The following is a 12,445-nucleotide window of genomic DNA, read 5'->3' on the forward strand; positions in this document are numbered from 1 at the left end:
AAGAAACCTACTCTGATTTCAAGTTAAAGATGCCAAAGTTTTCCCAGATGCTAGCAAGATCTCCTCCAACACAAGAAAGCAGGAGATCTTGTGAACATGCAGCCACCACACAATGATCAAGCTCAACATATCCAGTGTTTCTGTCAGACAAACAGCACACACTGACTTTATCCAACAACGTCCCCTATTACATTTTCGGAAAGCCCTGCATGCAGATGTCAGAAGGAGAGAAAGAAGCTGGAGGGGAGACATTTGTTCCCTTGCTAGGAGGTCTTACAGCAGATAAACAATGGAGCTGCATCATCTTTGTTCCTCAGTGCTGAGAAAGAAGGGCAGATGTATTCTTCTCCTACACTAATGCAAACATTTGTCTTAAGGCTTCACTTTTACAGTGTTCACAAGTGCACAACTTACATGGCTGTAAAAGAACCTGAGCCCAACTGAGATTGTGTTATAACCAAAAAACCTTACAGAGAACAGGGAAGCAATTTTCAATATAAAGTCAACATTATTAACCAGCTTAAATGAACTACATCAATCTGCTCAAATAATTGTTATTTATTTACATCTTTGTTGCAGTGGGAAACTTAAAACCCCAGTCCATATGAAATAAACAAGAGCTTGGAACCAGATCATTATAAGATCATGTTTTGGCACGGACTACTCACTCACATCAGGGTCCTCCTGGTTAATTTAGATCCTTCCTGCTTAAACCACAAGAGTAAACAGAGTGGGTGCTATTGCTTTATACAAAGTCAAACAGTGTCAGATAACCATAAACCATTCTGCATTTGATAACTGGTTCTGCTGGAAGCTGTGCTGAGAAAACAGTTTATTTGCATAACTGTAGGCAAATTAAAGGGCCGCTACACGATGAGGATAAATTCACAGCATTTTTCCAAATAATTTATTAATTTAATTATTTTTTGATAATTTACCAAATGGTTATTGATATTTTTAAAGGGGTAATATGATGCGATTTCAGTTTTTCCTTTCTCTTTGGAGTGTTACAGACTCTTGGTTCATGAAGAGGATCTGTAAAGTAGCAAAGACTAAAGTCTCAGATCCATAGATATTCTTTATCAAAGTTAAGACTCTGCCACGTCTGCCTAAAACAGCTCATTAAAACACGCCCCCACATGTCTACATCACTATGTGGGAAGATTTGCATAATGCCGCCCAAAGATGTGGTTTCAGTAACCAAAGTTAGTGTTGACACAACCATCATGTAGATCATCAGGGAGATGCTGTGTGTATCTAGGTCAAGACAAAAGCACTTTATCTGGCCTTCTGAGATGCATTTAGGAATCTTTAAGATAATTCTGAATTTGCTATGACAATCTGGCGCTTCTGAATCAGCTACTGTAAGTACGTTTTGTTATTAGTTTAAGTATTTGCTACTGAATGTTCAAATGTGGAGTTTTGTGCGCCGCGTGTTATTATAGCAATTATAGCATTTAAAATGTTTAGTTATTATGGTTGTTCATTTCCATTTATTTTGACAACCAGCCTAGAATTTCAGTATCAGACATTTATCAAAGCTATCAGTTTTAAAATTCAAATAATCGTTATCAAATTGGTATAGGTCCATACCAAGTAAGTAACTTTTGATTCCTCCAACTGAAGAAAATGATTCATCTGCAGTCTGACATCACAGCAGGCCACCGAGAGAATGGACATCATCATGACATATGCGAAAAAGCTTTATCAGATAACTATTCACGCAACATGCGTCACAACAAACAACATCACTATCAATTTTCAACCTCCTTTCTTTTAAACACTCTGACCGCACAATTATCCCCATTCTTGGATCCAGTACTAATTTGTCTGATCAACAGCTTGGCTCACAGTGTTGGGATTGGGTTTGCAGACAGACAGATATCATCATTCCTGCTGGATGCCAAGAAACATGATATGGCCACAAGTGGTTGTCACAAGCCATGCCAGCGTGTCCGTCTCGCTCTGGGAGAGGATGGGGTGGGGGTTCATCTGGCACTGAGGGTCTTACTCTGACCCGGACAAAAGTGCGGGGGAGCCAGCTGTACATGATCATCCTCAGTCAAAACCACAAGGGGCCAAGTTGAGAAAGAGAAAGCCTTGGGTTTGTAAAGGCATAAGAGCTGCACAAATCACACACTCACAGTTGTGGAGGGCCCCCTTGACACCACGGCCCCACAGAGTCAGAGCCAACAGAGATCCTGACAGTGAGACGACAGAGACTATAGACTCATACTGAGCTCGTGAGTTTGTTTTCAAACACTACCCTTCTGCCACTGCTCATGAATCATATAGATGAGGTTGTCAAAATGATTAGAATGATTGCACACGATGCCATTATTTACCATAATATAATTTTGACTAAATGTAAAGCACTCAGAGTTAAAATCCAGCATAAATACACCACAATCTGACCAGAGTCATGCTTCACATTTTTTCAGGACAATCAACCTATGCATGGCTTACTTACAGTTGTTTCTGCAACTTTAAATACACACACTCCAGGTTTTATGTCCCTTGTATGGCCAAATGTTACATAAATAATGTGAAATTTACATACCAACAAGCTTAACTGCACAAAAAGTGCACAAAAGAGCAATCGTTTATTTTATTTATTTTTACCTTTTACATGGGAAAGACTGATTAAGCAGCAAACCTCAGTGGTCTGCTGCATCCTGTTTTCCAAAGCTGTTGGGAATATGGAGTCATGGTGAGGAGGCTGTTAGAGAAAACAGAGTCAGACGCAGTCAAAGGCCTGTTTGTCACCATGCGTTCAGCACTGCAGCATATTTCATGCAGATGAGAAACCACCACTCGCTTCCGCATCTCACAACAGCTCTTTTGTTCTCTGCAGCACTGAGAGCCTGAGGAGGACATGTGTGAACAAGGACTGGAAGATGATTTAGTCGGAAAACTGCTCCATCTAGACCGCTTTTCATTTCAAACTGTCTCCCTGGGACAAGAGATCTTATTTTAGGCCAGTGTAGGGCTGGGCGCTATACTGAGTCTGTACGATATATCAATATTTTCTTTATAAGCGATTCAATGAGGCCATACTGTTTATATCTATATACAGTAGTGTAATACGAGTGCATCTGAAAATATAGTGGAGGAAGCTGCTACAGAGAAAGTGCTCAATCCAGTTCTTAAAATGTGGCAAGATTCATATTGAGGCCTTTAAAAGCTGGTAAGACAGTTTATAATTTCGCTTCGCAGAAGTTTAAGCGGCTCAGCCCATCATACTCTAATAAAAGATGATTTGAACCCTCTTTTGCAAATAATATAAAGGCTAACATGGTTACATTAACTTTATTTGTTTTCATAGCCTTTAATATGTATTGTTTTGTTGGACAACATTGGGCGGTAAGTGAAATAAATCTATATTAGATGCAGATTTGTTTAAATCCAAGTACAACTTACCAAGATATACATCATATATCGCAAATCGGCCAAAAAAAAATACACAGATATTGCCCAGCCCTAGGCCAGTGGTATGTTGTGACCAAAATGGCAGGTTGGTTCTGTAAGGGTTATGAAAATAAAATAAAATGAAATAATAAAATAAATTAGAATAAAAAAAGTCTAAAATAAATTAGAAATAAAAATACAATAAAAATTCAATGGTTTAAAAAACAAAATCTAGGTCCAGAAACAAAACCAGTTTAATAACACTAATCTAACCCAAGGCCAAAACCACTGACTAAGTGACTTCAGGATCATCCCTTTCTGAGGGAAAAAAAAAAAAAGAAAGAAAGTAAAGCTTCAAATCAAAGAGTTAATATACAGCTGCATCCACACATATTGTACGCAGAGATCCAGCATGCATCAAAATAAAGACCTGCACGGGACGGATTTTCCCCACTCCTGTAAGATTCTGTCCCATGCCCTCCCACTTAGTTTATTGCATCATATATGTGTCACTTTGCTCACAGCTGATTGGCCCAACATAAGCAGACATGTTTAAATTAAGAAAAATGAGGCTGAATGATTGCACAGCATCATAAAAAAATGAACATTGCAATAGAAGTAAAATGAAAAAGCTACTTGCATTTAAGTAGTTCAGTGGACATAAACCATAGTTAATCATACATTACAGGGCTCTGATATCAAAAACAGGTTTGTTGAACTCGCATGACTGTAATGCAGCCTAATATCTACACCTGATGGAAAAAGGTAAGACTCATGTAGAACAGTGACTCCTACTGGCCCTGAATGTAGCTGCAGAGACAAAGACAAAAAAAAGGTTCTTTGATAACAGCTCAACTCTAATAGGAATTCAACCTGAAATGAATTCTGAGCAGAAATGTAACCACACTAAAAAAACATCAAAACCACATCCTGGATTTATGACTTTCTCAGACGGGCAAGTTGTTCTTTCCTTCACTTATCCTTTAATATCTGGATCCAGTCTTAGCTCCAGTTGGTCTAAATTAATTTGATGTGGATGTAGCTGGAAAATATTGCCAGCACCTTTTCAGAGATACACAAAATATAGCCTAGTGTGTGTCACTAGTGGAAAAGATTGCTGATCTGGTGAAACCTTGAAATGAGATCAATACGAATGTTGCAAGAATCTGAAAATATAATAGGTAACATTTAATTTTCAATATATACTTGTCTCTGGCCAAACAGCAGAAGAGAAGCAGCTGAAAATATGACACACAGAGACCTGAAATCACACGTGTTCAGATACTGTGAATGCTTGGCAAACCATGACATTAACCACTGCATCAATGAGCAGCGCTAAACTCCAGATCACCCTTTCACGCTCTCTTTTGCTTCTTCAGTAACTTCACACACACACACACACACAAGGCTGGAAACTTCTAGATCATCCCATTTGACCCGCTGACATTTGCAGGGCTCTCTGAGGAGAATATATGTGCCAAACACAGTCAAATTAAGAGTGCTCCTTACATTCCACTCCTCTCAGGAACTCTTTGTCCTTCACCCCTCTAGAAAAGATGCATGGTCGTCATGTGCACTTAAAGGCAGGGTAACCGATTTTTCCAAAACGATTTGGAACACTGTATCGGACCGAATAGCAAAACAAACTTGCAGCCAATCAGCAGAAAGGAGCGTGTCTACTCATGATGCAAAGGAGAGAGCGTTCAGTCTACAGATATGTTGCTTTGTTTCTTCTTCATATGCGAGTAACACCTTGTACACATCAGACGCACGCCGTGCTGCAACGGCTAAATTCTGTCTACACTGGACACGACAAAGTGACCATTGAAAATCATTTAAAATTTGTGTCAATGTCAAAAATAGAATGCATCAGCAGTTTTCTGTCAGGGATTTGTCGTGTTGTACCGCGTCGCATACAGTGTAGACCACAGATAGATTATATATATATATACATACACACACACATACATACAGGTGCTGGTCATATAATTACAATGCTATGCAATATCGCATTCATTATCGAAGGCGATTCATCTGGGATAATGAACGCTATATTGCGTAGCTTGTCAGTGATCTACGGCTCTATCTATTAAATGCCGCTCCATTTGAAAGCAGGTGATGGCGATTTAGCGGTAATCACAGGAACCAGATTTACTGACTAGATGCGCATATCGCCCAGCCCTAGTTACAGCAGTACCGAGCAATGAACCAAGCAAAATAAGTCTTAATTAAAAATCTGCTCATGAAATCAAGTGTGAAAAGGAAGAACATAAATAAAAGTTGTCAACGTTTTGCTGACTGTTAAACTGTAGTGTTAATTTCAGCTGGAAACTGGTACGTTTTTGGAGTTGGGACACATTCTCTATGACTTATTAGTTAATCTTCCTTTATTAGTTAATGTTTTTTAAATCCTTCACAATATTAGCATGCCATTTAAAGGTCTTTGGTCTTATAAAACACAAGGATATGCCCAGACTACTTCCTGAAGTCAGAGTGGAGGTCACTTATGTATTTAAGAACTAAACAAAAAAGAAGGTAAATGTTTCTGAACAATGTCTGAATTAGTGCTGGGCAGTATACCGGTACATACCAAATACTGTTGTTTATTTTTCTTATGGTATGACTGTTTTAAACACCGCAATACAGGTGTCGTTTTAAAAATGTTCGGAACACTTTTGAGAGGGGTCTCTTTTCACTGTTGCACTGTGGCTGGCGAGGACACAGCTGTATAAAGGCGTGAAAGTTCAGAAACTGAAGCTGTAGAACTAGTAGATCGTGATACACATGCACCACCGGCTGCCATCAGCTCCCATGCCTCACACACACACAAGCGTGACTCGTGGTTAACGTATTAATGGGTTGTGTTTCGTCACTATTTAAAGTGGAATATTTCTACATTATTAATTCATCATGACAGTAAAATAGGCCATTCTAAGTCAATCTACTGTAGTAGCCTATTTCCTCTCTCAATCAGTAGAAAATGTGGTTTACACCCGGTCATGCATGAAAAAATAAATAAATAAATACCATCATATACCGTGAAACCAGTATAATTTTGAAATATACTGTGATAATATTTTTTGGTCACACCGCCCACCGCTAGTCTGAATCATTAAAGTAACTCTTAGAAAGCATCAGTTTAACTGCTTTTTCAATTAATCTCAGCCTCTGCACCAAAGCGCAGCACGACAGTGATGAACTAAACGTGACACCTTCTCTCTTCCTGTTCCCAGCTCCTTGGAACCAATCGTCATAGTTTGTGAGCAAACTTAAATGGCTCCTGCAAAAGCCAGGAGCAGTTCTGCACTGTTTACCATGCTGAGTCCAAAGGAAATAGAGCAGGGTCAACCAGTCACAGCTGATAGTTCAAGGAAGGAAGCTCGTGTGAATGTGTGCATGAGAGTGTGTTTGTGTAAGAATATCAACTCTACTTTAGATCACTTCCTGATAAACCCAACAAAGCAAAAGAGCTTTTCTGTAATGTTTCCTCCAGGAAACATGGTTGTTTCTTCAACTACTGCCACAATTAATGTCCAAAATATTTGTTAAAACTAAATAATTTATTGTTTGCCAACACGGTCAAAGAAGACAATGTTTGAGACAAACTATGATAGATGTATAATCTTAAACTTTATTTTTTTCAAACAAGAATCAAATGTTAATATTAGTGTTTTTCACATATTTTTGAATTTGTTTCATTTTAAATATAGTTGTAATTGACACATTATCCCAAAAGTGCCTTTTTTAATGTTGAATTTATTTTATTAGGCTATTTAGCTAACAATTTAATTTATTATTATTTTTTTGCTTTCTTAAATGCAATTTCCACCACATACACAGTTCCATTATGTAATTTGGTGGAAAGTTAATGACATTTTAGAAAAACTTCGAAACATCAGTTCAACTGACTACTGAGAGTGTGAAAAAGGTGTTTAAAAAATGTTTCAAGTCAATGTTAAAATATTCATATAGTTACAGAAACACACATAAGAAAATAATAGCATTAAAATGCTTAGTGATTCTCCTGGTAATAAAAGTGCATGTTCCAGACAGCCTAAATCTAGACCATAAACAATAATTCTTAATGCCACAACATCTCTCACAATATGCAAATCCCATTTCTAAATTCTTGCTGATGGTCCTGTATCAGCAGAACTAATTCAAGAGGTCTGGCTGACTGGCTAGGGTCTAATCAGAAGTCACACCTCATTTAAGAGAAAACTGGCATGACAAAGAGTCGGTCCCTGCAGGGATTTAACTTTCCATTACCTTAGGGATGAGGGAGAAGAGAACATACACACACACAACGACTTTAGGTCACTGAAGGTCTTCCAACCAAATTCTCTGTGACTAGTCAAAAAGGCATGCTATCTCTGACTAATACATGAAATCTCTCTGAAAAACACACATACCATACAAAAATAGAAAAAAAGATTCATCCAATAACCTCACTTTAAGTTATAGAATAACTGACCTCACAGTCCACCATTCCCACAGCAGAATAGTCACAACAAATCAAATCAATGTCTATTAGACATTTGCCATTGATCCCTTGATCTTTTGGCATAGAAGGTATTTGTAAAAACTTAATGCATCCAGATATTTTCATAACTTAAAATGTCCTCATCATTAATAAAAAAAAAGCATTTATGTAATAATCCTCAGACAACTGGAAGTAACATATTTCATGTAAAAAATATTTTTAAAGCAGTAATGAGGGTGGATGTTAGCCAATCATAAAAGTGGGTGGGTACACTGACTTCTTAAAGGGAAAACACCTCCCAAAACCACTGTTTCAGTCAGAGGATGAGAAACAGTGAAAAAAGGTCATAAATCACTAAATTTTGAATGTTTTTCCATCCAAAATATTTTTTTTAACTTAACCTCAGGGAATGTAAAAAACAAACAAAAAAAAGTCATGACCCCTTTAAGAAAGATGATCCACTTTAAGATGGAAACATTTTTTGGAAAATAAATCATTGTACAATCAAAATGGTTAATGAAACTTTCAATGACAAAAAGCTTTTGTGATAAAACTCTTTCCTCACAACTTCTCTTAGGGTGATCGGAATCTGAAGGAATTTTCCCACAAACAGATACAGCAGGATGGAAGAAACAGACGAACAGTCACCTGTTCAATGTGTCATTCAGAAAGCTCAACTCCCTTCATCCCTATGGGCCACAACCATGTCATCCAGCAGTCACCATTAAAGCAGTAAATGCTCAAATTATTCATGAGTAACACAGACTTAAACCACAAACTAGTGAGTAAGCACACTTCATAACCTGTTAAAGGTCACATTTCAGAAGAAACAGTAAAGCTTTCTTTCCAAATTCATGAAGAGTATGTATGACTTAGACTAACAGTTGTAATATCAGAGATATGACACTGATCTCTGGTCACAGTATATAGTTACTAAATCAAGGCAGCATACTGTACAGCCATAGACAACTTATGAAAATAAAATACTTATTTAAAATAGAAAAAAAAAGTTTTAATATCCCCTTTACATTTTTTAGTGCATCTTTGCTGAAAACAAGTAAGAAAACAAAAAGAAAAGAAAATCTAAACTTGATCTGCAGGTATGTTACAGAAGATATAAATGTCAAATTCTGTAAATCTTTTTAATTCATCAATCCATGTTTTACATGTAATAACACACAACATATTGCATATTGTTATCATACCTCTTTAATTAATTAGCACTGGAGTATTTTTTCTATTATCTGTAAAAACCCTACTCGGGGGTCAGTTCATTTTTCACTTTTTTTCCCACACTTAAGACACTTTACAGAGACTCTGCTCTTGTCTAGAACTTGGTGCTTTATCTCTCTCTGCTTCTCCTTATCTGGGCTGTGTTAGCATCCACACTGGAGCTGTGCAGGAACACTAATTAAACCCAAATGTGCTGCAAGCTTCCTGGATCACATCCTGAAAAGGGTTTTCAGTCTCTTTTAGAGTTTGTCTTATTTCATACACTATAAAGGATACATCTTTTAAGGCCAAGAAGGACAACAACACTCACAAAAAAACTAAACAGAGAAAAATGTTGTGTCAGAGGTATACACTTGCTTTTCAATGCACTAAATTAAGAATTTCATGTCAGATGACATCAACCATTCGTGGTCTCCACACGGTTTATCACACCCTCTCTTGTATACAGTGTAAAAGCTGAAATTTAAACGGTGTCTATTTTTATGCAGCACATTTTATGAGCTCCAGATCTGGACAGACACACCCACCAGCTGCACGCATGTGTCGCAATCCAACAAGCCCCTTAGCTAGGCTGTAAGGCTGGGTTCTCACAATCTCACTCATCACAATTGTGCCAGAGAGACTTATTTATCTTTCATATGCAAATGTTGAATCTGATGGGGGACACCTTGGACCAATAACACCAATAAGAAACAGATGCTTATTAATGGAAGCGCTTGATAAACAATAAACATAAGCACCAGATATAGCAAATCTTTGAATTGGGTTAAGGTACAGTTCACCCAAAAATGAAATTTGTCATAATTTACTCACATGTCGTCTCAAACTTTTAACGTTCATTTGATATTTTTATTTAAACCTGGGAGATTTATGTTCCTTCATTGAAAGTTTATGAATTCAAAACATTAATGCTTCAAAAATAGAAGGTCAATCATGCATGATTGATGCACGAACTAAGGTTTGAGGTTATCTGCTCAATGCATGTGCAATGATAATGAGAGAGAGAGAGAAACTGTATCCAACATTTCCATAAACACTTCTTTATTTGGTGCTCTAAAGCTTCACTGTTCTTCTCCTAGATTGGCCCAATACACAGTTTTTAGTCATGACTTTGGAATATGGTTTCGGAGCCAGTGTAAGAAATAATACTGTCCCACAAAAACAGGCCTTTTCAGTACAAGGCAAGAATAGCCATTGCTTGGGTTACATTCAACCTTAAAAAAAAGCAACACCAGATTTTTATCACATAAACAGCCTGACACCCCTGAGTGGACAGAGAGCAGATGGGGTTATATGGACAATTTTCATATTTTTATTACTGCCTAAAAGCAATCCTGGTAACTCAGTGTTGATCCAGTGCTAAAACAATGCATCAGATCTGCTGACCTCACTCAAGGATAAAGCTCCAACGTTCTGGTCTGTGAGGAGGTTCTGTTTTTCTCATTACCATATGCTGCATTCTGAGTGATCTGATCACTATTCAACCTGAAGAGTGCTTAGGAAGATGATGTTCTCATGGGTCCCTGCTTCTCAAAACAAAGCTTCAGCAAACCTCAATTTTAAAAGAAATGACCATGTATATATACAGTGGTGTTCAGAGGTCTTCATTGACAATAGAAAATCTGGAATTTAAAATCTAACTTGAACCTGCAAATAGGGGTGTACTGTCCAGGCCTAAAAAGATAGCAATACAAAAACACACTTGGTCTAAATGAATCATTACCAATAAATACCCCCCCCCCCCAAAAAAAAATTTTTTTCCAACATCATATACCACTAAATGGAAATAAAGAGAAGGTTTTATGATTTTGAAAACTGTCAAGAGGAAATTATAATGAAAAATTACTAACAAACTGCTACAATTATGCACTAATTTAAAGAGCAAAATAATGTGAACACATTTGTTGTTGATCTATAGAAAGTAATGCTGAATTTTTTTAACTCAAATTGTATGCCGATAACATAATTTGTAATTGAAAAAAATCTGTATTTAACAAAAAAAAATGCAAAAGTCAGATTTATAACCCTTATGAATATTAAACAACAAATATTAAACTGCAAGCACATGTCACAGTGCAAATATCAGATCCAAATCATGTAGGCATCTATACTGTAGCAAGACAGAAATTTAGCAATGAAAAAAGCACATGTGACTTACTCTCTAGAGGTCTTACGGGGGGTTCATGTACTGATGGAGGGGTTTTGTATTCATTGAAGGTAGGAGTGATGCTGGCTGCTGAGATGAAGCTGTTCTCCGATTCTCTTGCAGGAGACGGTGTGTCCAGCTGTCTGTTAATGTGCATCTCCGCCCGTCTAGATGGAGCTGAGATCTCAAGAGGGCTGGGAGGCTCTGCTCGCCTCTGGGACACCTCAGGGATCCGGGACGAGGATATTGGTGGGTCAGCTCTCCTAGGGGGTGTTGGAGGTTCCTGGGGTCTGCTGTGGTTACCCTCAGCCCTTCTGTGAACAGGCCCATCGGTGGCTTTACTCTGGAGCGAGACCTCAGGTCTCTTTAAGCCAAAGCGGGCAATACCTGGACTGGGAGAGCTGTCCACCTGCTTGGAGGAGATGTCGATGGAGATCTCTGTCCTGCGTGACACAGTCTCTGGGACACGGCCCCCCAATAACTCCACGCGCCTCAGGCTGGATTTTGGAGAGCGCTGGTTGGAGGAGGAATCTGAAGCGTGCCTGGAAGAGGACTCAGAGTTGAGCGATCTCATGTCGTGGAAACGGCTGCTTGTAGAAGAGGTGGAGGAGCGCAGAGGATTGGTTGTTCTTCTGGAAATAGGGGATGGGTTTGTGGATGCATCCTCCTCCACTTCAAATGACCTCTTAAGGGCTGTAAATAAATATAAATAAAAACGCATGCATAAAAATCAGGGAACTTTCAAAGCTTTAAACAGACTAACTTCTAAAAACTACATAAAATAATTTATACTAAAACATAACTAAAAATATTAAGTTAAGTTAGAATGTGCGCTAACTAAATCTAAAACAAAATACATTTTAGAACAGAAAATGATTTCCAAACGTACAGTAGGCCACCTAAACAAGAACAGGAGTTAAATGCCATTCATTAAACAAATATATAGGCCTTTATACAAATAAAATAGGGCAGACTGATAGAATAAACAAAATATAAACGGAATTTGTTTCACTGAGAGCACATTAACTTTTTCTACCGGTTTGTTACTAACGTTCACATGGTCGCCCCATAACGTGTAAACACGCTAAAACTACAATTTATTTTGCGCTGGTGGGGAAATAAACATGAAGAGTAGTTGTCTGTTCGAAATAATTGCACATTTTGGTTTTATATGT

At 37.8% G+C, this 12,445-nt stretch overlaps 1 protein-coding gene across 5 annotated transcripts in view; it reads right to left on the reverse strand.

Moving 5' to 3' along the window:
• LOC127950775 (neuronal-specific septin-3-like) overlaps positions 1 to 12,445 on the reverse strand; it is a 79,885-nt gene that overhangs the window by 29,017 nt on the left and 38,423 nt on the right. For all 5 annotated transcript variants that reach the window (XM_052548041.1, XM_052548077.1, XM_052548067.1 and 2 more), the window contains one exon: positions 11,283 to 11,963. In XM_052548041.1, coding sequence (XP_052404001.1) covers positions 11,283 to 11,963 — 681 coding nt within the window. The remainder of the gene's footprint in view (positions 1 to 11,282; positions 11,964 to 12,445) is intronic.

This window comes from Carassius gibelio, chromosome A3, assembly GCF_023724105.1.
Source record: "Carassius gibelio isolate Cgi1373 ecotype wild population from Czech Republic chromosome A3, carGib1.2-hapl.c, whole genome shotgun sequence".
Lineage (NCBI taxonomy): Eukaryota > Metazoa > Chordata > Actinopteri > Cypriniformes > Cyprinidae > Carassius > Carassius gibelio.